At 46.9% G+C, this 27,348-nt stretch overlaps 1 protein-coding gene across 2 annotated transcripts in view; it reads left to right on the top strand.

Annotated features, from left to right (window-relative positions):
• The window catches only part of SMC5 (structural maintenance of chromosomes 5), a 266,453-nt gene that overhangs the window by 181,985 nt on the left and 57,120 nt on the right, over window positions 1-27,348 (top strand). For both annotated transcript variants that reach the window (XM_075317886.1, XM_075317896.1), the window contains exons 17-18: window positions 11,986-12,108; window positions 24,982-25,107. In XM_075317886.1, coding sequence (XP_075174001.1) covers window positions 11,986-12,108; window positions 24,982-25,107 — 249 coding nt within the window. The remainder of the gene's footprint in view (window positions 1-11,985; window positions 12,109-24,981; window positions 25,108-27,348) is intronic.

Here is a 27,348-nt window from a genome sequence, read left to right on the forward strand (position 1 = left end):
CCCCACAGATTGGCCTCTCGCCCCGGCACCCTGCAGGCATTGGCAACTCGGCCACGCCACGCCTCGCCCCCCTCACGCAATGGACGCTAGCTCTGCCCCCCTCCCGCGCATTCCCCGAACTGACACGGTCACGGCTCCCAGGTGAGTACTGTACAACCCACAAACCCCCCCCCCAATGGGAGCCCACATCAGCGTACGCCGCCAACCCAGCCGACACTTACCCTCGCATTGCTGGCCTTGCCGCCGTATGCTGGTGTGGGCTCCCGTGCGAGTGGGGGACGTGATGCGCTGGTAACCATGCTAGCATAGTTACCAGCACATCAAGGTCCTGCAGCGGCGGAAGATCCACACGCACACACATAACAGCACACACACACACATACACACACATCAGATCACACTCACTCTCACACACACCTCACACACACATCACATCGCATCCACACACTCACAGCATCCGGCGATATCGCTTGCTTCTCGGCCTCGATACTGTGCTGCTGTGACCTTCCAGGACCTGACGGAGGATCACATGGCCAGAAGCATGTGGTATCTCCGGATGTTGTGAGTATCAGCGCGTATGTGCGATTTCGTCAGTGTCTGTGTGTGTGAGTGTATGCGATCGGGTGTGTGTGAGTGTATGCGATCGGGTGTGGGTGGGTGTGTGTGAGTGTATGCGATCCGGTGTGTGTGAGTGTATGCGATCCGGTGTGTGTGAGTGTATGCGATCGGTTGTGTGTGTGAGTGTATGCGATCGGGTGTGTGTGTGAGTGTATGCGATCGGGTGTGTGTGTGAGTGTATGCGATCGTGTGTGTGTGAGTGTCGGCAGAGGAGCACGGCGTTCTGGAGGAGGCTGGGAGCAGAGAGGCTGATCTTGGGGAAGGCTGGGAGGGGGAGGCTGATGCTGGGGGAGACTGGGAGGGGAAGGCTGATGCTGAAGGAGGCTGGGAGGAGACAGGCTGATCCTGGGGAAGGCTGGGAAGGGGAGGCTGATGCTGAGGGAGGCTGGAAGGAGAGAGGCTGATGCTGGGATGAGAGAGGCTGATCCTGGGGAAGGCTGGGAGGGGGAGGCTGAGAGAAGAGAGGCTGATGCTGAGGGAGGCTGATGCTGAGGGAGGCTGGAAGGAGAGAGGCTGATGCTGGGATGAGAGAGGCTGATCCTGGGGAAGGCTGGGAGGGGGAGGCTGAGAGAAGAGAGGCTGATGCTGAGGGAGGCTGAGGCTGGGGTAGGCTGGGAGGAGAGAGGCTGATGCTAGGGACAGAAAAGGCTGATGCTGGGAGGAGAGAGGCTGATGCTGTGAGGAGAGAGGCTGATGCTGTGAGGAGAGAGGCTGATGCTGTGAGGAGAGAGGCTGATGCTGTGAGGAGAGAGGCTGATGCTGTGAGGAGAGAGGCTGATGCTGGGAGGAGAGAGGCTGATGCTGGGAGGAGAGAGGCTGATGCTGGGAGGAGAGAGGCTGATGCTGGGAGGAGAGAGGCTGATGCTGGGAGGAGAGAGGCTGATGCTGGGAGGAGAGAGGCTGATGCTTGGAGGAGAGAGGCTGATGCTGGGAGGAGAGAGGCTGATGCTGGGAGGAGAGAGGCTGATGCTGCGGGCAGAGAGGCTGATGCTGCGGGCAGAGAGGCTGATGCTGCGGGCAGAGAGGCTGATGCTGCGGGCAGAGAGGCTGATGCTGCGGGCAGAGAGGCTGATGCTGCGGGCAGAGAGGCTGATGCTGCGGGCGGAGAGGCTGATGCTGCGGGCGGAGAGGCTGATGCTGCGGGCGGAGAGGCTGATGCTGCGGGCGGAGAGGCTGATGCTGCGGGCGGAGAGGCTGATGCTGCGGGCGGAGAGGCTGATGCTGCGGGCGGAGAGGCTGATGCTGCGGGCAGAGAGGCTGATGCTGCGGGCAGAGAGGCTGATGCTGCGGGCAGAGAGGCTGATGCTGCGGGCAGAGAGGCTGATGCTGCGGGCAGAGAGGCTGATGCTGCGGGCAGAGAGGCTGATGCTGCGGGCAGAGAGGCTGATGCTGCGGGCAGAGAGGCTGATGCTGCGGGCAGAGAGGCTGATGCTGCGGGCAGAGAGGCTGATGCTGCGGGCAGAGAGGCTGATGCTGCGGGCAGAGAGGCTGATGCTGCGGGCAGAGAGGCTGATGCTGCGGGCAGAGAGGCTGATGCTGCGGGCAGAGAGGCTGATGCTGCGGGCAGAGAGGCTGATGCTGCGGGCAGAGAGGCTGATGCTGCGGGCAGAGAGGCTGATGCTGCGGGCAGAGAGGCTGATGCTGCGGGCAGAGAGGCTGATGCTGCGGGCAGAGAGGCTGATGCTGCGGGCAGAGAGGCTGATGCTGCGGGCAGAGAGGCTGATGCTGGTGCAGCATGGGGGATGGAGCACGATGGGGAGTGCGCAGCATGGGGGATGGAGCACGTTTGGGAGTGCGCAGCATGGCGGATGGAGCACGTTTGGGAGTGCGCAGCATGGCGGATGGAGCACGTTGGGGAGTGCGCAGCATGGCGGATGGAGCACGATGGGGAGTGCGCAGCATGGCGGATGGAGCACGTTTGGGAGTGCGCAGCATGGCGGATGGAGCACGTTTGGGAGTGCGCAGCATGGGGGATGCAGCACGATGGGGAGTGCGCTGCATGGGGGATGCAGCACGATGGGGGGTGCGCAGCATGGGGGATGGAGCACGATGGGAGGTGCACACCTCCCCCCAACACACACACACACACACACACAGGGAACCACAAACAACGCCCTACACAGACACCCACACACACAGACAACGCTGCACACACACAACACCCAACACACAAACACCGCAGCACACACAAATATACGCACATACCGCACAACACACACATTGCTCAAAACAACCTCCCCCCAAAACACACCACACACACACAAACCGAACAACACACACACACAATGCTACAGACACACAGCGCTCCACAAACAACGCAACACACGCAACACACATACAACACCGCTCTCAACCCCCGCCACACCCAGAACATGTACAGCGCCCTACACAAACACTTCGTAACTACACACAACAACATCTATATATATATATATATATATATATATATATATATATATATATATATATATATATATATATATATATATATATATATATATATATATATATATATAACAAAAATCATACATGAACTACACAATACGTAAATTCTAGAATACCCGATGCGTAGAATCGGGCCACCTTCTAGTATATATATAATTGCCTTATTCTGTCTGTCTGTCTGTCTTGCTCCAAAATTGTGTCCCGGGACATGTCCTTACGGTGACAAACAGCGGATTGGCTGCTGGCCTCGCCATGTCCCCGCCCCCCAGCACGGATTGGCCGCTCACCTCGCCTTGGCTCCTCCCCCCGCACGGATTGGCCGCTCGCCTTGGGTCTGCCCCCCCTCGCACGGATTGGCCATGTTGTTACGGTGACAAACAGCGGATTGGCCGCTGGGCTCGCCATGGCCCCGCCCCCCCGCACGGATTGGCCGCTCGGCTTCACGGATTCGCCATGGCCCCGCCCCCCCGCACGGATTGGGCGCTCGCCTCGGCTCCTCCCCCCGCACGGATTGGCCGCTCTCCTCGCCCAGGCTCCGCCCCCCACCGCACGGATTGGCCGATCGCCCAGGCTCCGCCCCCCACACGAGGTGAGCGCATCAAGGTCCTGCGGCGGAACGAACACACACACACACTCACAACATCCCGTGATATCGCTTGCTTCTCGGCGGCGATACTGTGTAGTGATCTTCCAGGACCTGCCGGAGGATCACAAGGCCGGAAGTATGTGGTATCTCCGGATGTTGTGATTGTGTCAGCGCGTGTATGCGATCGAATGTGTGTGAGTGTATGCGATCGTGTGTGTGTGTGTGTGAGTGTATGCGATCGGATCCGTGAGTGTCGGCAGAGGAGCACGGCGTGCAGCACAGCTGCTGGGACCGCCCACCGGTGGGCACAGGGAGAAGTGAGGTGTGTGTGTGAGTGTATGCGATCAGATGTGTGCGTGTTTAATGTCTGATGTTTGACTGTGGAGCACGATGGGGAGTGCGCAGCATGGGGGATGGAACACGATGGGGGGTGCGCAGCATGGGGGATGGAGCACGATGGGGAGTGCGCAGCATGGGGGATGGAGCACGATGGGGAGTGCGCAGCATGGGAGATGGAGCACGTTTGGGAGTGCGCAGCATAGGGGATGGAGCACGATGGGGAGTGTGCAGCATGGGGGATGGAGGACGGTGGGGAGTGCGCAGCATAGCAGCATAGGGGATGGAGCACGATGGGGAGTGCGCAGTATGGGGGATGGAGCACGATGGGAGGTGCGCCGCATGGGGGATGGAGCACGATGGGGAGTGTGCAGCATGGGGGATGGAGCACGATGGGGAGTGTGCAGCATGGGGGATGGAGCACGATGGGGGGTGCACATCTACCCCCAAAACACACACACACACACACTGCCACACACGCACTGCACAACACACCACACACACACTGGGAACCACAAACACTGCCCTACACAGACAGCTACACACACAACGCCGCACACACACAACACCCAACACACAAACACCGCGGAACACACAAATATACGCACATACCGCACAACACACACATTGCACAAAACATACCTCCCCCCAAAACACACCACACACACACCCACACAAACCGCGCAACACACATACACAATGATACAGACACACAGCGCTCTACAAACAACGCAAGACACAAACAACACCGCTCTCACCCCCCGCCACACCCAGACAACACCCAGAACATGTACAGCGCCCTACACAAACACTTGCTAACTACAGACAACAACATCTATATATATATATATATATATATATATATATATATAACTACAGACAACAACATCTATATATATATATATAACAAAAATCATACATTAACTACACAATACGTAAATTCTAGGATACCCGATGCGTAGAATCGGGCCACCTTCTAGTATGTGTGTATGTATATATATATATATATATATATATATATGTGTGTATGTATATATATATATGTGTATATATATATCTATATATATAATTGCCTTATTCTGTCTGTCTGTCTGTCTGTCTGTCTGTCTATCTGTCTGTCTGTCTGTCTGTCATGCTCCAAAATTGTGTCCTTACGGTGACACAAAGCTGATTGGCCGCTGGGCTCGCCATGGCCCCGCCCCCCCGCACGGATTGGCCGCTCGCCTCGCCTCGGCTCCTCCACCCGCATGGATTGGCCGCTCGCCTCGCCTCGGATCCACCCCCCCGCACGGATTGGCCGCCACTCACACTCAGACTCACACTCACACTCAGACGCACACTCTGACTCAGACGCACACTCAGACTCACACTCAGACTCACACTCAGACTCACACTCAGACTCACACTCAGACTCACACTCAAACTCACACGCACACTCACACGCACACTCACACGCACACTCAGACTCACACTCAGACTCACACGCACACTCACTCAGAGTCACACTCAGACTCACACAAACACTCACACTCAGACTCACATGCACACTCACATTCAGACTCACACCCACACTCACACTCAGACTCACACTCAGACTCACACCCACACTCACACGCACACTCAGACTCACACTCAGACTCACACTCACTCACACTCACTCACACTCAGACTCACACTCAGACTCACACGCACACTCAGACTTACACTCAGACTCAGACTCAGACTCACACTCACTCACACTCAGACTCAGACTCAGACTCACACTCAGACTCACACTCAGACTCACACGCACACTCACTCACACGCACACTCACACTCAGACGCACACGCAGACTCACATTCACACTCAGACTCACATTCACACTCACACTCAGACTCACACGCACACTCACACTCAGACTCACACTCAGACTCACACTCAGACTCACACTCACATGCACACTCAGACTCACACTAAGTCTCACACTCAGTCTCACACTCAGTCTCACACTCAGTCTCACACTCAGTCTCACACTCAGTCTCAGACTCACACTCAGACTCACACTCACTCACACTCAGACTCACACTCAGACTCACACTCAGACTCACACTCACACTCACTCAGACTCACACTCACTCAGACTCACACACACTCAGACTCACTCACTCACACTCAGACTCACACGCACACTCAGACTCACACGCACACTCACACTCAGACTCACACGCACACTCAGACTCACACGCACACTCACATGCACACTCACACTCAGACGCACACTCACACTCAGACTCACACTCACTCAGACTCACACTCACTCAGACTCACACTCACACTCAGACTCACACTCAGACTCACACAAACACTCACACTCAGACTCACATGCACACTCACACTCAGACTCACACGCACACTCACACGCACACTCAGACTCACTCACACTCACTCACACTCACTCACTCAGACTCACACTCAGACTCACACTCAGACTCACACTCACTCACACTCAGACTCACACTCAGACTCACACGCACACTCAAACTTACACTCAGACTCACACTCAGACTCACACTCAGACTCACACGCACACTCACTCACACTCAGACTCACACTCACTCACTCAGACTCACACTCAGACACACTCAGACTCACACTCACACTCAGACTCACACACTCAGACTCACACTCACACACTCAGACTCACACTCACTCAGACTCACACTCACTCACACTCAGACTCACACTCAGACTCACACTCAGACTCACACGCACACTCAGACTCACACTCAGACGCACACTCAGACGCACACTCAGACTCACACTCAGACTCACACTCAGACTCACACTCAGACTCACACTCAGACTCACACGCACACTCACTCACACGCACACTCACACTCAGACGCACACTCAGACTCACATTCACACTCACACTCACATTCACACTCACACTCACTCACACTCAGACTCACACTCACTCAGACTCACACTCACTCAGACTCAGACTCACACTCAGACTCACACACACTCAGACTCACACACACTCAGACTCACACTCAGACTCACATTCAGACTCAGACTCACACTCACACTCACACTCAGACTCACACTCACTGACACTCAGACTCAGACTCAGACTCACACTCAGACTCACACGCACACTCAGACTTACACTCAGACTCACACTCAGACTCACACTCAGACTCACACTCAGACTCACACTCACTCACACTCAGACTCACACTCAGACTCACACGCACACTCACTCACATTCACACTCACACTCAGACTCACATTCACACTCACACTCAGACTCACACGCACACTCAGACTCACACTCAGACTCACACTCAGACTCACACTCACATGCACACTCAGACTCACACTCAGTCTCACACTCAGTCTCACACTCAGTCTCACACTCAGTCTCACACTCAGTCTCACACTCAGTCTCACACTCAGTCTCACACTCAGACTCACACTCAGTCTCAGACTCACACTCAGTCTCAGACTCACACTCAGACTCACACTCACACTCAGACTCACACTCAGACTCAGACTCACACTCACACTCACTCAGACTCACACTCACTCAGACTCACACACACTCAGACTCACACTCACACTCACTCAGACTCAGACTCACACGCACACTCAGACTCACACGCACACTCACACTCAGATTCACACGCACACTCAGACTCACACGCACACTCACTCACATGCACACTCACACTCAGACGCACACTCACACTCAGACTCAGACTCACACTCACTCAGACTCACACTCACTCAGACTCACACTCAGACTCACACTCAGACTCACACTCAGACTCAAACGCACACTCACACTCAGACTCACACGCACACGCACACTCACACGCACACTCACACGCACACTCAGATTCACACGCACACTCAATGCCGCAGACACACAACACCCAACACACAAACACCGCGGCACACACAAATATACGCACATACCGCACAACACACACATTGCACAAAACATACCTCCCCCAAAACACACACACACACCCACACAAACCGCGCAACACACATACACAACGATACAGACACACAGCGCTCCACAAATAACGACACACAACGCAACACACAAACAACACCGCTCTCACCCCCCGCTACACCCAGACAACACCCAGAACATGTACAGCCCCTACACAAACACTTGGTAACTACACACAACAACATCTCTATATATATATATATATATATATATATATATATATATATATATATAACAAAAATCATACATTAACTACACAATACGTAAATTCTAGAATACCCGATGCGTAGAATCGGGCCACCTTCTAGTATATATATATATATATGTATGTATGTATATGTATGTATGTATATATATATATATATATATATGTATGTATATGTATGTATATATATATATGTATGTATGTGTGTGTGTGTGTATCTGCGTGTGTGTGTGTGTATATATATATATATATGTAATGTATATATAATATATATACAGTGCTGCAATTCTGTCAGATAATACTCAGTTTCTTCTTGAAAATGATTGTAATCACAAATTCTTTGGTATTATTATCTTCATTTAATTTGTCTTCAATGAAAAAATTAAAAAAAAAATTGTCATAAAGCCAAATTGGATATAATTCCACACCAAACATAAAAAAGGGGGTGGACAAAAGTATTGGCACTGTTTGAAAAATCATGTGATGCTTCTCTAATGTGTGTAATTAACAGCACCTGTAACTTACCTGTGGCACCTAACAGGTGTTGGCAATAACTAAATCACACTTGCAGACAGTTGACATGGATTAAAGTTGACTCAACCTCTGTCCTGTGTCCTTGTGTGTACCACATTGAGCATGGAGAAAAGAAAGAAGACCAAAGAACTGTCTGAGGACTTGAGAATCCAAATTGTGAGAAAGCATAAGCAATCTCAAGACTACAAGTCCCTCTTTAAAGATCTGAAAGTTCCTGTGTCTACGGTGCGCAGTGTCATCAAGCAGTTTAAAGCCCATGGCACTGTGGCTAACCTCCCTAGATGTGGAAGGAAAAGAAAAATTGACGGTCCCTACAGTCAAACATGGCGGAGGTTCCCTGATGTTTTGGGGTTGCTTTGCTACCTCTGGCACTGGACTGCTTGACCGTGTGCATGGCATTATGAAGTCTAAAGACTACCAACAAATTTTGCAGCATAATGTAGGGCCCAGTGTGAGAAAGCTGGGTCTTCCTCAGAGGTCATGGGTCTCTCAGCAGGACAATGACCCAAAACACACTTCAAAAAGCACTAGAAAATGGTTTGATAGAAAGCACTGGAGACTACTAAAGTGGCCAGCAATGAGTCCAGACCTGAATCCCATAGAACACCTGTGGAGAGATCTCAAAATGGCAGTTTGGAGAAGGCTCCCTTCAAATCTCAGGGACCTGGAGCAGTTTGCCGAAGAAGAATGGTCTAAAATTCCAGGAGAGCATTGTAAGAAACTCATGGATAGTTACCGGAAGCGGTTGTTCGCAGTTATTTTGGCTAAAGGTTGTGCAACCAAGTATTAGGCGAAGGGTGCCAATACTTTTGTGTAGTCTATTTTTGGAGTTTTGTGTGAAATGATCAATGATTTGATTTTTGTTTCATTCTCTTTTGTGTTTTTTCATTGCAAGCAAAATAAATGAAGTTAATAATACCAAAGAATTTGTGATTGCAATCATTTTCAAGAAGAAACTGAGTATTCTCTGAAAGAATTGCAGGGGTGCCAATACTTTTTATATGTATGTATGTATGTATGTGTGTGTGTGTGTGTGTGTGCGCGCGCCCCTCACATTTAAATAACTCAACACATGATCCCCTCCCTTCAGAAACTGGGCTGCAGGTTAGTATTCCAACATTATAAATGAATAAATATCATTATATTATTTAGCGCTATTAATTCCACAGCGCTTTACATACAGTACTTCAGTATGTCACAGTATATGTTGGCATTCATGGTTCCCTCAATGAACTGTAGCTCCCCACAGTCGGTGGCACTCATGCAGCCCCAAACCATGGTACTCTCACCAACATGCTTGACTATAGGCAACACACACTTGTCTTTGTACTCTTCACCTCGCTGCCGTCACACATGCTTGACATCATCTGAACCAAATAAGTTTATCTTGCTCTCATCAGAAGACAGGACATGGGGTGATGCAGTGTACGGCGTATGGTCTGGGCACTTATACACTGAGCCACACCTTCTTTAACCTCTGCAGCAATGCTGGCAGCACTCCTACGTCTACTTTGAAAATGCTGAGAACGTGCACTCAACTGGTTTGGTCGACCATGACGAGGACTGTTCTGAGTGGAACCTGTTTTGTTAAACTGCTGTATGGTCTTGACCACCATGCTGCAGCTTAATTTCAGGGTGTAGGCAATCTCATGGCCTAGGCGAGATTTATGTAGAGCAACAATTTTTTTTTTCTTTCTGATCAGACAGGGGAAAATGGCTAATTAGGCACAATCTTGCCATTTTCACCAAGGGGTGTACTTAATTTTGTTTCCAGTGGTCTAGACGTTAATGGCAGTGTGTTTAAGCTATTTAACCTGACCACTTTACATTGTATCACTGTCTGTGCATATACATATATAAATATCTATGTAAGTGTTTGTATGTGTGTGTATATAATATATATATATGTATACGGTGTCCTGGGGCGGCACGTTATCGTAGCTGCAGGTAATACTAGCTACTGCGGGCTTCAGAAACATGGTGCCGGAGATGAGCGCTATGTGCAGGTGCCAACTCCGGCGCCATGTTTCTGAAGAGAGAAATTTGAATACAACCAGAGAGAGGGAGGAACAGGTGGCGGGGGGCGGGGATACACATGCATAACCCGCCCGGACATTAGGAGAGAGGGAGGAACAGGTGGCGGGGATACACATGCATAACCCGCCCGGACATTAGGAGAGAGGGAGGAACAGGTGGCAGGGGGCGGGGATACACATGCATAACCCGCCCGGACATTAGGAGAGAGGGAGGAACAGGTGGCGGGGGGCGGGGATACACATGCATAACCCGCCCGGACATTAGGAGAGAGGGAGGAACAGGCAGCGGGGGGGGTGGGGATACACATGCATAACCCGCCCGGACATTAGGAGAGAGGGAGGAACAGGCAGCGGGGGGGGCGGGGATACACATGCATAACCCGCCCGGACATTAGGAGAGAGGGAGGAACAGGTGGCGGGGGGTGGGGATACACATGCATAACCCGCCCGGACATTAGGAGAGAGGGAGGAACAGGCAGCGGGGGGGGCGGGGATACACATGCATAACCCGCCCGGACATTAGGAGAGAGGGAGGAACAGGTGGCGGGGGGCGGGGATACACATGCATAACCCGCCCGGAAATTAGGAGAGAGGTGTACACGTCAATCAAAAAGTGCTTGATTTTTCAAACTTTATAAAGTTGGATTTCACAGCCTAAACACCTGAGCTGCCCACTAATGGTATGTACACACTGTGCCTGATAGTGCCAGTACTGCACTGGCTGCATCTTATACATGAAAATCCTGATGTTTGGTTCCCTTTAATGTTTGACAAAACTAAGCAGCCTCAGGCTGTGTGCCCACGTGGCGATCTGCACCGCAGCGTAACTGCATGCGTCCTGCGTCCCCAGCACAATTTATGAAGATTGTGCCTAATCCATGCCCACGTGGCATATTAGAGCGCAGCGGCTGCTGCCAAATCGCTGCGTTCTAAGAAGTGACATGTCACTTCTTTCGTGCGCTTTGCATGCAGCCCCCGCTCTGTCTATGGGAGGGGCTGCATCCAGAGCGCATGAAATCGGCAGTCCCCGAAGCTTCAGAACGGAGCTTTTCAGCTGCGCTCTGAAGCGCACATGCAGTGACGGTACGCTGCTGTGCAGAGCGCACACACGTGGGCACATAGCCTCATATAGGAGCAAAGCTTGTTCCTCCTGATAATAGAAGTAGAGTCCAGATGACCTACCTCAATGTTTTCTCATTCACATCTTTTAAATTCCAGAACTGTATGCTGCTAAATAAAGAAAAAGTAGAGTTAGCCTTGGAAAATACAACAATACTGTGGAAGAAGAACAAAGTTGAATATGAATATAAAGAGGCTACAGCCAGATTGAAAGAACTGGAGGTAACTACCGCGTGTTTACAGACTTCATTACATTACTTTATGGCTGGAGGGGAACAGATGATCCTGAAGCTTTTACAAAATATGTTTTCAACTTTTTCCACCTTTACAAAGCATGAATGTGCACTTTATCCATCTATTCTGGTCCGGGTATGCAATTCCATGTGAAAAAAAGCACTTATTTTCTATTTGTATGTACATAGTTCCTTTTAGTATAGAAGTAGTCCTTTATTTGTAATACAAAGAAAAAAAACAAAACATATTTTGCAAAAATTCCTTTTTCTCGTTCATGTCATTAAATGGACGCGAGCACCTACTGTAGATATAGGCTGCTACCATTAGGAGGCTGATACAGCAGAAAAGGGCCAGACTCCTAATGGCCATAGTTGTTTTTTTTCTACCCAGCTATGTACCTTTACTGCAGACACCAGACTACATCCATTTTAGCTATCCATGGAGGCAGACATTATTCTTTTGGAATCTGCCATATTTATTATGTTAATTTTCTAATGTGTGTCATTGACATGGAAGACACTGACTATGACTAGGAGGCTGGACATTAAGTGAAAGTGTTAGCTTCTGCTACCAGCTATGTACCCTTCCTGCAGATACTGACCTTAAAGGGAACCTGTCAGGTCCCATATGCATTGTGAGATATAAGCAGAGTGCTGTGTGCCCTAATAACCCTTTCCTACCCATCCCTGTGTTGTAATATTGTGGAATATGAAAGTAATAAAAAACGTTTTATTACTTACATATTCCCTATGTAGTGATCAGAGGCTGTCGTCCCATGGGCGTCACATCGCCCTGTGGGTGTTTGCATCCTTTCCGTGGGATCACGCCCCTGTGGGCATGATACCATGGATTCCCATGAGCGACGTCCCCCTTCACCCCTTCAGATACTGCGCGTGCGCACTTACCATTTCTGCAGTCTTTTCCGGGTGCTCGTTTTCAGCTTCAGACGTGCTCTGCTGATGAGCAGAAGAGTCTGAGCATGCGCAAAGCACGTCTGAAGCCAACACCGGGCACCCGGAAAAGGCTGCGGGATTGGTAAGTGCGCACGCGCGGTATCTGAAGGAGCGACAGGGGACGTCGCTCATGTGAATCCATGGTATCACGCCCACAGGAGCGTGAGCCCACGGAAAGTATGCAAACAGCCACAGGGCGATGTGACGCCTATGGGGCAACAGCCTCTGATCACTACATAGGGAATATGTAAGTAATAAAATGTTTTTTATTACTTTCATAGTACACAATATTACAACACAGGGATGGGTAGGAGGGGTTATTAGGGCACACAATACCCTGCTTATAGCTCACAATGCATATGGGACCTGACAGGTTTCCTTTAATCTGTTCTTAGGTTAGTGTCCATAGAAGGCAAACAGCCCTACGTTTGCAGGACTAATCTGCTTTTATTATTTTAGTTTCTTATTTTTCCCCTTTCTTTTTTTTCTACCCTTAAAGCAGATGTCTGGGCATGATAACCCTTGACACTGGATGTGTAAAAAAAAAAAAAAAAAAGACCTCTTACGTTCACCTACAGGCACACACCTGTATCCATTACAGGCCGCGCTGGGTCTACACTGACAAGAGGCAGTGATATTACCATTCAACCAGACTCCTTAAGCCTGTGTTTGGCTGCAGCATACAGGTAACTTTAAGCAGTGTGTGATCAAAAAACATCCATTGATGTTGCTACTCAAGTCACCTGACCGCTGCAGCCAATCACATTCTGCAGAGGTACAGCGACTGGTGAAAAGGTCACATCACAGCTTCCAGTCTCTAACCCGATCGCAGAGTGGCCTGCAATGGATTAAGGTGGGTGCTGATGAGTATGACTGACGTTTTTTATTTTTTTTAATTATCTTATCCCCTGAGCATGGCATTTTTTTTTACCTGGACACCCCTCTTAAGACCGGAAAATGGGATGATGTGATCTCCCTGCTTATCCACATATGAGCAGGGAGAACTGTGCTGAATCATCACACTCTACCTCTCTCTTCATAGAAGGTGAAATAGATAAAAGCAGTGTTAAGTCCCTCTGCCTCCGGCCAACCTCCTCCCTGCCCACCTTTCTTATTCCCACCATATGCACCCAATCACAGGACAGTTGCTGAGGGGCTGACATTGCTGGTGCAGGGGAGCCTAAGCAAAGCTGTTGATGTGAGTAAATTGGACCAGGTAAGCCATTCCCTGCCATGTTTCCCAGAGAACTCCACCGTCCCATGCAGGTAATCCTCCCAAAGTCTTTTTGTGGTGTTTTCTTTCATTTGGTACCAGAGATTGAGCAGCCTATCTGGCCACAAAAATCAAGCCACTGAATTCTACAAGAACTAGACCACAGCTGTAGAAGGCGGGTCGGGTCACTCATTCTTGTCTGTCTTTTCCCACATAGGCTACTACCTGCAGGAAGAGGTGCTAAGTCCTAACTCTCAGCATTGGTCTTGGCTCCGCCATTCTCTAGATATGGGAAAGTATTACCAGAACCAACAGGCTAGACTATCAGGCAGAAACTTGCTCTGGCTATCTATAACAGAAAGGTTCACTTCTGCCTGATCATCTTAGCACTAAGTCCCTTTAAGGTCCCTGAGCAATGTGGGACATTTCAAGCCACTTTGCAAAGGGGAGAGATAACGAGGGTTAGTCATCCTCAAGATCTCTATTTTAACGGGGTATCCCTCCCAGGTAGATATGTAGTGGCGTGGGAGACCCCAGCAGCCTTCACCTTGTAGAATTGGCTGATTTGGTGTACCAGCTTGTTCATTTTTTTTTTTGACGAAGCATGGTCCCTCTCCTGAGCTTATTCATTGTCTATGTCGAGTACTCTCTTGTTAAAATGCTAAACTCCAGACACAAACTCCTTACGTTTATTCCTTGTTTTAAATTCTCTTAATTATGACACTTGCCTGGATAAGATTATGCCTGGGACCACTGGTGGTAAAAGATCTTCTCTTCCATATTGACTTCTTTATTATCAGGATATTTGCTCCTTCTATGATTCCAACTCTTTGTTATCCGATCTGGCTGCCTCAAGTAGATGACCTGGGGAATCTCTTTACAACTTGGGCTTTGAATTTCTCTCTTTGCACTCCAAGGAGCTTAGTGACCTGTAACTTTCTAGAAAGATTTTTCTTCAAGACCTTTTTTGTAAAAAAAAAAAAAAAAAAAAAAATGGATCGCGCATTTGTACCAGATGCAGAGGTCTCTTCTCAGTCCCCTACTAGGTGTTCTTAAAAATATCAAAGGGAATGCAATAACAGATTCTGAAAATCCAGTTCAATTTGAATTTGTTGGAGACTGAACAAAGATTCACAGAAGATCATAAGAATGTCTGTTAAGTTCCTTTTAGTGATGATCTCCAATAAAACAACACATTTTGTGGTGTGAGGGCCCTTTTATCAAGTTTCAGAAACCTGACTATTCATAACATATATCCATGTTATTTGACTTTTTTAAAAAAAAAAATAGTGCCAAAAATACAGCCTAAGTCCTGCTCACAGCCCCCGAACATCCTGTTAGGCTCATTCAGACGTCCGTTTTTCACGTACGAATCCTAGCTCGTACCTATGATAATCTATGGGGTCATTCACATATCTGTGATTTTTTTTTTTTTTTTTTTTTTTTTTTTTTTGCAATCCGTTGAAAATTGTGGAGACATGTTTGATTTTGATCCGAGAGACAGATTCAAGTCAGCATACAAGTCTGTGAATCTGTAAAAAAAAATCATACCATACTTCGGATGAAAGTGATTAAAAAATACCAAAGTCAATTATTGGCCACAATACCAAAGTACATCAATGAGAAAACCAAAAGTTCCCTTCAATTCAAAGATAGTTTAGTTGATGTCTTTAGGGTCTACGAAGACCTATAAATGGTTAAATAGATGCACAGAGAAGAAATGAGAGATTTAGAAGTTGGGGTCATTTAAGGTAGCGTCACCTCAGCTCTTCTTTGGTGATCTAGAAGTTGGCCAGTAGAGGTCCCCATCGTGTGCTTTCACCATCATACTGCAATAGTACAAAGTTTCCACAGCAGCAGAATCGCTGATCAGACAAGGTGTCTGGGTACATACTTTACTATAGAATTTGTGTGAAGATGTTGCTGACTGCAGAAGTAGATCCATATGATCATTATTTGGGGGCATCAGACAAACCTGTCGTGTACGAATGCTTACCATTTCACAAGCATCATTCTATTGTTCTCACTTGCCATTTTCAGACGTGAATAAGCCCTTTTTGTAAGGTAAGCTTTATCTTTTCATGTTGTCTCATTGCATTGTAAAACTGGAAATGTGTGATGATTTTGTATTTTTATGATGCACACTTCCATATGAACATAAGGAATGACCATTTTTTACTAATCGTTCTGCATGTTGCGTTTCATGAAATATGAAATTGTTGTTGTGATATGTATTTAAGGTACATTTGTCATTCCTACAGAGAAAACATTCAGAAGCTTCTGCTGTTCATTGTTTCCTCCTTGTCTGCAGCATCTGGCGATTGTATCTTTATTTTGAATGGAGAAACAACTGGTTTGGGGTTTTTGGGCTGTGGGATAGGGATTAAGCAGTTGAGCCCCATGGGGAGATATCTAGCTTTACCGTTTGCATTAAAATTTCGGCTGTCCTGATTATTGATTTTTATTTTTCTGGCAAGAGCTATTTAGATATTTTTAACATCAAAATGTTTAACTTGAAAACTATTCTATAATTGGTCAAACCTATAATTAAATCACCCCTAATTTAAGAACTGGAACGGCTACTCGTTGGTGCAGCTTATGTAAGGTGGTGTTGATGTTGCTACTTGCAACTGCTATTTCAGATTTGTGTCAGACTGCAGTCCTGTCTACTCTTTGCGATGAATTTTGAAAATAACTGCCACAGTAGTATGTTTTTCAGCACACTGATACCGTATTTTTCGCATTAGAAGATGCACTTTTCCTTCCAAAGGTTTGGGAGGAAAATCAGGGGTGCATCTTAAAATTCAAATATAGCTTACCGGAAGGTGGAGAATTGGCAAGGGGGCTTTGTCCAGGCAGCAGGCTGCCTCTCTGTGTAGGCGGCTCTTTGTGCGCCTGGCCGTATGTGCATGTGTAACGCCCCTGTAGCGTGGTCGTTACAAGGTATTGTATAATATCCTTTCCCGGGCAGGAGGAGGTAAGTTCACACACACACACATCACATAACCAGGAACGGGTTAATAGATTTTCAGCAGTAGCTCTGGTTTGCATGACTCATCCTGTCTCCTAAATGAGCAGGAAGCAGGTGGCTTCACACAGACAGGTCACCATGACAACATCCTGGTAGGATGGGGGCCTGAGCTAGGGGTGAGCTGGAGAGAAGGCAGGAAGTCTAATCAGAACCGTCTAGAATGTGAGAGGACAGACCTCTGCAGGGGTAGCTACTGTAGAGGGGAACCAGCCAGACCAGGGCTAGTAATACCTGGAGGAAGGGAACAGGGACAGGTACTGGGGTCGTAGAGAATGTACCTTGTAGTGCAGAAGGCTAGTTTCACACTTCCGTTGGGCGAAATCCGCTGGGTCCGTTGCTGCGTCATTTTGATGCATCCGTTATTTTTGTGGTGTCAACGGATGCAACGGATCCATTATTTCACGGGAATACATTATCTGATTCCTGTGAAATAACGGACCCGTTGCATCCGTTTGGCGTCCGTTAGGTGTCCATCTAACGGAATGCGTCGGCTCTGGGGTTTTTTTTGGTATTTTTTTCATTCTGGGCATGCTCAGTAGAAATTAGCGGAATCCAGCAGCGGATTCCATTGTAAAGCACTTTGCAACGGAATCCGCTACCAGAGGGAGCCATTCTAAATTTTAACAGAAGCAACGGAATCCGCTGGTCGGCGTCATCTTGACGCAAGCAAATAACGTTACATTCAGCGTTGCTTCCGCTCGGCGGAAGCAATGCAGGTACTTCTGGCACAATCCGTCATCAATGCAAGTCTATGGGAAACAGCGGAATCCGTTAATGGATTCCGCTGATTCCCAAGACAGCGGATTGCGCAAAAAAAAAAAAACGGAAGTGTGAAAGTACCCTAAGAGAACCTTGATTCTGTCAGGGGGCGCTGCTGGGGTAGGGGAAAGAGACAGAGAGGCGGCGAGTTCCCAAGAAGCTTCATGCCACGGGGACTGCAACCAAATGCACACGACAGAGACCCTCAGATAACCTTACCGGACCCTGCCTCCGACCTGGTCGGGACCGACCGGAGGCTACAACGGCGAGGACCAGCACCCAGGTGCGATGTTGGAAAAGACCAGTGAATAAAAAGGAACTGGAACCCGCACTCAGTGACTCTTGTGAGTAAATGCCGCCACTCTGTGCTCCCGCGGACTGTCGCTTCCAGTTCTCAGCAACCTTCCGGGGCTTCCCCGCTCCACCCATGGGGAGTGATTCCATCTTAGCTGCCTGTAACACCTGCCCCGGAGAGAGACACTGCAGCAGCAGCTAAACACCTGGCCGCATACCACAGGTGGCGCTGCTTGCAACCCCCGTTCCCGTCCCATACCGTTCCTGGGGGAGAGAAGAGTTGCAGGGGGAGGAGGTCCACGGCGGAGGAGACCAAGACCCCAGTCACCACTGCAACCAGTGATGTGCCCCCAGGAACCCCGTTACCCTCTTTCCATTACCCCCTTGTCACCTTGGACTGTCAAATTCTTTAATGAAACCTGCCGGGGTCACGGAAGCTGGGTTGGGCCACTCACAGCTCGACCCCGAACACCACCAGCCCGGTGACCATGCGAGCCCTGCAGATGGCCGGCTGCCTCTCTGTGCGGCAGGGCGGCCGACTGGCTGCCTCTCTGTGCGGCAGGGCGGCCGGCTGGCTGCCTCTCTGTGCGGCAGGGCGGCCGGCTGGCTGCCTCTCTGTGCGGCAGGGCGGCCGGCTGGCTGCCTCTCTGTGCGGCAGGGCGGCCGGCTGGCTGCCTCTCTGTGCGGCAGGGCGGCCGGCTGGCTGTCTCTGTGCGGCAGGGCGGCCGGCTGGCTGCCTCTCTGTGCGGCAGGGCGGCCGGCTGGCTGCCTCTCTGTGCGGCAGGGCGGCCGGCTGGCTGTCTCTCTGTGCGGCAGGGCGGCCGGCTCGCTGCCTCTCTGTGCGTAAGGGCGGCCGGCTGGCTGGCTGCCTCTCTGTGCGTGTGCGCGGCCGGCTGGCTGCCTAACAGTGTGGGCGGGTGCCTGGCTGCCTCTATATGGGCCAGCTATTTTTGTTGGCTGCAATGGCTGTGCTGGCAGCGGAAGCTGCGGTGGCTGTGTGGCGTGTGTCCCAGATGCTCTGGCTTCACATGATGGAGGCCGGAGTCAGTGCCTACGTTGATGGAGCTCTCGGCTGAGAGCTCCAACTTCGCACGCGCCGTTCCGGGCACCATTTCTTTGAAGCTTGGACCGCCGACAGAGCATCTGGGACACCCGCCGCACCGGCCTGCTCCACACAGCCACCGCAGCTTTCGCTGCCAGCACAGACCCATCGCTGCCAGCACAGACCCCACTGCTGCCAGCACAGACCCCACCAGCACTGCCCCTACCTCCTGTCACTCCGCTCCTCCACTGCTGCCGCCCCGCTCCAGTAAGACAACACCGGAGTATAAAACAGACCCCTTTTTTATTACCTTTTTTTATCTCTAAATTTGGGTTGTGTCTTATAATCCGTTGCGTCTTATAGAAGGAAAAATACGGTTACGGTACATATTACACTGCATGTCTCCTCACAGTGGGACGTTCATTACTGATCACGTAACATACAGTGGGTGACATAAGTATTGAACACGTCACCAATTTTCTAAGTTAATACAGCTCTGGCAAAAAATTAAGAGACCATTGCAAAATGTTCAGTTTTTCAGATTTTTCTCTTTATTGGTATATTTTTGAGTAAAATGTAAATTGTTCTTTTATTTTATAAACTACTGACAACATGTCTCCGAATTTTCAAGCAAAAATGTTGAATTTATTTTTTGAAAATGAGAAATGGTCATAAGAACAAAACAATGCATTGCTTTCAGACCTCAAATAATGGAAAGAAAACAAGTTCATAATCATTTAGAAACAACAATATTAATAATGTTTTAACTCGGGAAGAGTTCAGAAATCAATATTTTGTGGAAAATCCATGATTTTTAATCACAGCTTTCATGCGTCTTGGCATGCTTTCCATCAGTCTTTCACACTGCTTTTGGGGGACCTTATGCCACTCCTGGTGCAAAAATTTAAGCAGTTCTTCTGGCTTGTGGCTATCAATCTTCCTCTTGATTATATTCCAGATGTTATCAATGAGGTTCAGAACTAGAGATTGGGTTGGCCATAACAGGGTTTTGATGTGGTTGACCTTCATCCACACATTGATTGACCAAGCTGTGTGGCATAGTGCATTCTACTGCTGGAAAAAACGTCCTCAGAGTTGGGGAATATTGCTGAGCAGAAGGAAGCAACTGTTTTTCCAGGATAAGCTTGTATGTGGCTTGATTCATACGTCCTTCGCAGAGTTTCATCTGCTTAATTCTAGCCTTGCTGAAGCATCCCCAGATCATCACCGATCCGCCACCAAATTTCACAGTGGGTGTAGGACACTGTGGCTTGTACGCCTCTCCCAGGTCTCTGTCTAACCATTAGAGACCAGGTGTTGGGCAAAGCTGAAAATTAGACTCATCAAAGAAGATTACCTTACTCCGGTCCTCTATGGTCCAATCATTATGGTCTTTGGCAAACTTCACCCTGGCTCTCCTTTGCTTTTTATTGATGAAAGGCTTTTTTCTAGCTTTACATGGCTTCAGCCCTGCCTCTAGGAGCCTGTTACGAACTGTTCCTGCCGTGCACTTCACCCCAGCTGCCATTTGCCAATTCTTTTTGTAGGTCACTCGATGTTATCCTGCGGTTGCTGAGTGACATTCAAATAAGTTGATGGTCATCCCGGTCAGTGGAGAGTCGCTTTAACCGTCTGCTGGTCTGTAGCTTTGTTGTCCCCAATGTCTGCTGCATGACTTTGTTGTAATGGACTGCCGTCTTAGAAATTTTAAGACTGGAGGCAACGTGATGCTCACTGTATCCCTCTGCTAGTAAAGCCAGAATTGAGCCCTTCTTTTCCTCACTCAAGACTTTTCTTTTCAACTCCTTTGGCATGGTTAAGTTATTTTTTCATTCCTATTGCTTTTGGGATATTACTAGCACTTGTTTTGCCATCCAGCTTGTCCTATTGCAAGAGGATTATGAAGACCACAGCAGTGTTTTTTATACTTTCCCTCGTTAAATAAGATTTGGTTCAGGTGATCACCTAATCAGTATTAAGTAGAATTAGGCTATGTGCGCACAGTGCGTTTTTCGCGGGGTTTTTGCACGTTTTTCGGGTGCGTTTTTGGCCTCAAAACTGCAGGACTTTGCTTCCCCTGCAAAGTCTGAGTTTTCATTTTTGCTGTCCGCACACATCTGTTTTTTTTACCTGCGTTTTTGAGTTAAAAAAAAAAAATGGACATGTCAGTTCTTTCCTGCGTTTTTCTGTGTTTTCCGCCCATGCAATGCATTTGAAAAACGCAGCAAAACGCAGAGATCAAAAATGCACCAAATCGCGGCAAAAACGCATGCGTTTTTTGGTGCGTTTTTCGACACAGGTGCGTTTTTGTGCGTTTTTAGCGGCCAAAAACGCAGCGTCAAAAAGACGCAGTGTGCGAACCTAACATTAGGTGTACTTTGGTTGGAATTCAACTGATACTGGAATGGAATGGCTGTCATATGTAGAGAAGCTGATTTTTATAAAACTGTGCAGTGGTCTCTCAAGTTTTGCCAATATATCGCATCCAATCTAATCCACATAATGAAAGACATCAAAGTGTAACTGTGGATAAATTTAGCGATGTATAATAATGAGAAATGACACCAGGAAAAAGTATTGAATGCATGAAGAAAGAGTGGTGCAAAAAGCCATGGAAAATCATGATTGCACCTGAAATTTATCAGAAATTAGAAAGCAATCCTGCCACTTAGTGTAAGATAACATCAGCTGGTTCAACTGATGGCCTATAAAAGTGTCCTCTTATCAAGGTGCCACACAAAAAAAAAATCTCATGATTGGTAAAACCATTGAACTGTCTCAAGACTTTTGTGACTTTGTGTTGCAAAACATGCTGATGATATTAGTTACAGAAGAATTTTTAAACTTCTGAAGGTTCCAGTGAGCACTGTTGGGGCCATAATCCAGAAGTGGAAAGAACATAATTTCAACGCAGTGAATGTTGCTTAATGGAAAATTGCAATTAAGCCCAGTACGTTGTAGTGCCCGTATATAGTGCCCAGCTGGTGCTTCTGGATACTCGCACCCTGCAAATTAAGCGGGTTACACACCCTGTAAATTAAGCGGGGTCTCTTCACTACAGAAATGCCAAACATGTGGACACTAAATGTGGTTTAGGCACAATGTGGCACTCAGAAGGGAGGAGAACATTTGGGTTGGGAGCACACATTTTGCTGAATTTCTTTTTATTTAGCCTTTTTCCAGAGTCTTTGTGCCACCAGTAATGTTGATGCTCTCTTTATTTCCAGTAACATACGACGGACCTGTTTTAGGGACTTGTGGTTTTTGTGGGTTGAGATGAATCCTATCGGCAAATTTGAGTACAGAACATTTTGAATCAGTTCACATTTATCCTATGCTCTACAGCGATACCAGGTTTATGTATAATATTTTTAAAGAGTTTGGCTACTATCACACTAAGGCCTAAGACACACGGCGAGAAATACGGTGCGAGTGGAGTGCAATAAAACATCGCATTCCCCTCGGACCAATTCTAGCCTGTGTGTCAGCACACATGAGCGCTTATTTTCTCAGCTCTTATCGGACCGAGAAAACAATCGCAGCATGCTGCGACTGTAATGCGAGACTCTTTCTCTCGCACCCATTCAAGTGAATGGGGCGAGAGAGAAATCGCACTGCACTCGCGGTACACCGGTGTACCGCTAGTGCAGTGCGAGAATGGCAATAGCCGGCTACGGAGGAGAGAGGGAGATAAATCCCTCCCTCCCCTCCTCCGTGCTTGCCCGCCCCTCCTCAGAGCCGGCCCGCCCCTGCAGCTGAGGTCCGCTCGCACAGTCTGACCTCAGTCGCAGGGACACTCGCATTACACTTGGCTCTGCTGTACTGCCAGCGTGAGCCGAGTGTCATGCGAGGATCGCACTAGTGCCCCATGTGGCCCCGGCCTAAAAAAGACTTTTTTATAAAATTAAGGCGTTTTTTTGCATCACCATATTTTGAAGCATATAGTATATTTTTATTTTTCTATCAACAGTCTTGTTTTTTGCAGGATGAATTTCAGGCCACATAATACTTTTTCATCACTTTCTATTCTGCTTTTTCTGAGGTAGAATCAAGAAAAAGCAATTCAGGATTGTTTAAAAAATATTTTTAAATTTTACGCTGTTCACAATGTCATAAAAGTGATAGGCGATAGGACAGCTTTATACTTTGGGTCAGTACGAATTCAGCGATATCAGATTTATATTGGTTGGGTTTTTTGTTTTGCCGCTTTTCCACAATAAAAACAATTTTATAGAAAAAAATGTTTTTGTATTTTGTGAGGCAAAACATTTCCCTGCCTGTTTTAAAAAAAAAAAAAAAAAAAGTTTTATCCCAAATATAGAATACTTTGTGATCCGTTGCTGTAATGTTTTTATACTCTTTTTACTTCTTCCCCTGCCCGGGAGCTGTGGTATGATCAGACCATGTCCCTGTACGGTCAGACATGGACATTTACACCGTACATAGCAGGGACACATATATAAGATTATCTCAGCACAGGGAAAAAAAATTAAAACACATCCAATTGGGGAAATTATTCTTTTTCCAAGAACTGTTGATTAAAATGCACTTTGATGAAAAACTTCTTTAAATATAATTGCTTTCTCCTTAGCTGCAATACAATCTGAAACACACTACAATTTCTGCAAATGACCCTACTGATATAATTTTTACCGTATTGTTCATTCATATATATATATATATATACAGTGGAACCTCGGTTTACGAGTAACTTGGTGTGTGAGTATTTCGCTATACGAGCAAAGCTTGCTGTGAATTTGTAACTCAGTTTACGTGAAAGCTTTGCTGTACGAGCAAATATTCACCTCAAACACTTCCAGTTCCGTATTTCACCGCGCTCTGACCCGCTCTTGCAGTCCGCACAAACACACGCACACATACATATTATGCTCACTTTACCTTCCGTTCCCTCGACAGCCTCCTAGTTCTTGTACCGCAATTGTGTATCTGGTAACCATCGCGACGATGGAGGAATTTCCACTTTCAGCGCTTCTCAAAGGCAGAGCGCTGACCAGTCAGATAAAAGCGGATCATGCCTTTGACGTCAGCACGCTGGCCAATCAGAGGCAAGCGGCTCTTGTGTATGACGTTGAGGCTTACAGCGGAAGCTCCTGCATCGTCGCGATGGTTACCGGATACACATACCTGCGTACTACAAGAACCAGAAGGCCGACGAGGGAACGGAGGGTAAGGTGAGCATAATATGTGTGTGTTTGTGCGCGTGTGAAATGGCACAATAGGGGACCAGGCTGGGTCATGGCACAAGTTGTGGAGCGAATTGTCTGAGCTTGCATTATTTCCTATGGAAAATTTTGCTTTGCTAGACGAGTAACTTGGTTTACAAGCACACTCCCAGAACGGATTGTTCTCGTAAACCAAGGTTCCACTGTATATACTTTTAAACTCTGCTATATTAGACCCGTTTGAAATTTGCATTATGCCACCATACCTATATATTTTCTGGCACATTGGGAAAACACTACAAATATGAAACGCACAAGACTGAGCTAAATGTTATCTCTTCTTTATATTGGATAGGTAACCTGTTTTTTTTTCTTTTTTTAATTAGCATAATTTTGCTACTGTGGATGAAAAGAAACGCAATCTGTTGGAAACGTGCCAGAGCCTTTTGAGAAAGGCAAGACAAATATGTAACCTTGGACAAAATGATGAAGTCCCTCAAGATTTTCACACTGTAAGTACCCATGCTCCAGCAGCTAGCAGCTAGTAAATGGGTCATCTGGATTTATGTAATATTACAACCAGGGCTGTGGAGTCGGAGTCAGAGCTCATTTTGGTGGAGTCGGTATAAAATGCACCGACTCCGACTCCTAAAATATATAATAAATTGGGGACAGTAGTGCAATGCAGAATGTGTTGAATATTTTACTAAATAATAACATTTAGTATAATGCTTATATTTAAGTGAAAAATGTATTGTAGTACAATGTGAACATCAGACATTTAATAATTTTTATGATACAATAATCAAGATATTTGGAAAGAACATAAAATATATTTATTGGAATACAACTTTAGAACACAAACTGTAATAACTTGTAAATATGTAATACACTATTTAATATGTGTGTATATATATATATATATATATATATATATATATATATATATATATTTATATATATATGTGTGTGTGTGTGTGTGTGTCTATATATATATATATATATATATATATATATATATATATATATATATAGACACACACACACACAAGATATATATGTAATATACTGTATATTACATAGTGTATTACATATTTACAATTTATTACAGTTTGTGTTCTAAAGTTGTATTCCAATAAATATATTTTATGTTCTATCCAAATATCTTGATTATTGTATCATAAAAATTATTAGATGTCTGATGTTCACATACACATGTTCATGTATTACAATAAATTTTTCACCTAACTATAAGCAATATATGTGGGAGTCTGAGTCGAAGGTTTGGTTTACCGACTCCACAGCCCTGATTCCAACAAGTGTCGTGTTATAGAGGTAGGAAACTTTCTGTGAGGCTGTGTGCACACTTTGCGTTTTTATTACTTCTTTTTTTTTTCTTCATGCGTTTTTTTCTTGCAGATTTTCCTTATGCGAGCAAAGTCTAATGAGAATCCGGAAGTGTTGGGCACACATTCTAGATTTTTTTTTCTGTGTAGATTTGATTGCAGGAAAAATTTGCAGCTGTAAATTCTTTCTGCACTTTTTGCTGCATTTTCACCATTGAAAGCAATGAAAAGAATGCATAAAAAAGACAGCAAAGTGTGTGTGTTTTTCCTGCCAGGAGATGCAGAAATTTCTGCAACGTGTGCACACAGCTTTAGCGTCTTTTTCAAATTATCTCGGCTTGTAAGCTCTTTGCTTTCTATTGCTGAATGGAAATGTGTGTTTATACCCAAAGTGTGAAATCTTGGTCTACAGATGTGCTCTTCAAATAAGTACTGGACTGCTAAGAATTGAGATATCTGGTGCAATTTATATAGCCTTTCATCCCTGTGATCAGCACTAGGTCATTGCAGGTTTCAACCTCCATATGTAAACAAGATGGGTTTAACTGGTTACCGGCCCATAGCGTACATTTATCGTAGGTTATTAAACAAAATATGAAGCTGGTGTCCTACAAGGCAGATGCCGGCTGTGATACATAGCCAGCATCTGCCTTGCTGCAATTGTAGCAGTTTAACCATTTAAATGCCGTTGTCAATCTGTTACTGTACGTCAGCGCTGAGGGTTTCTGGTGTGGAAGAGACTCGGGAGCTGAGCTCCCTATACACGCAGTACATGCCGACTCTATTACATAGCGTACATCGGTCCTTACCGCAGCAATTGGAGCTAACAATCACCATCGTTAAATGGAGAAGATGCCAAAGAACTGATGAGTTATCGTGACATCTCGGAGGCCTGCGGATGGCCCCCGTAACTGACTTGTTAGGCCTCCTGTGAAGCTCTTCCACAGGTAGGGCTTAATGGAACCACAATTTTGCTATATACTGTAGTACTGTGGCATTTCATTATATAGTATAAGCTATCAAAGAAAATTAAAAAAAAAAAAGTTTAATTCACTCTCTCATCCCTTCAGAATAATATATTTGGAATCGTGATGTTTCAAAAGGTTTTATCAGAAAAATTATTTTAACTGTACATTTGATGTCAAAAAGAATAATCTGTATGCCACAATTGCCTTTTATTTGGTCACTACAAATTTCCCAAAAATGCAGTATATAAAAAAAAATTTAAATGTTGTAAAGGTTCCCCAACATGGTATTACTTAAGACATCGCTGAGTATACAAAAACCAGGTCCCCCACAGCTCCATCAATGCCAAAATAATAACTTACTGGTGTCAGAAAACACAAATCCCTTTTTCTTTGTCGCTCTATTGGGAGACCCAGACAATTGGGTGTATAGGCTATGCCT

This window comes from Anomaloglossus baeobatrachus, chromosome 1 (genome assembly GCF_048569485.1).
Source record: "Anomaloglossus baeobatrachus isolate aAnoBae1 chromosome 1, aAnoBae1.hap1, whole genome shotgun sequence".
Classification (NCBI taxonomy): domain Eukaryota; kingdom Metazoa; phylum Chordata; class Amphibia; order Anura; family Aromobatidae; genus Anomaloglossus; species Anomaloglossus baeobatrachus.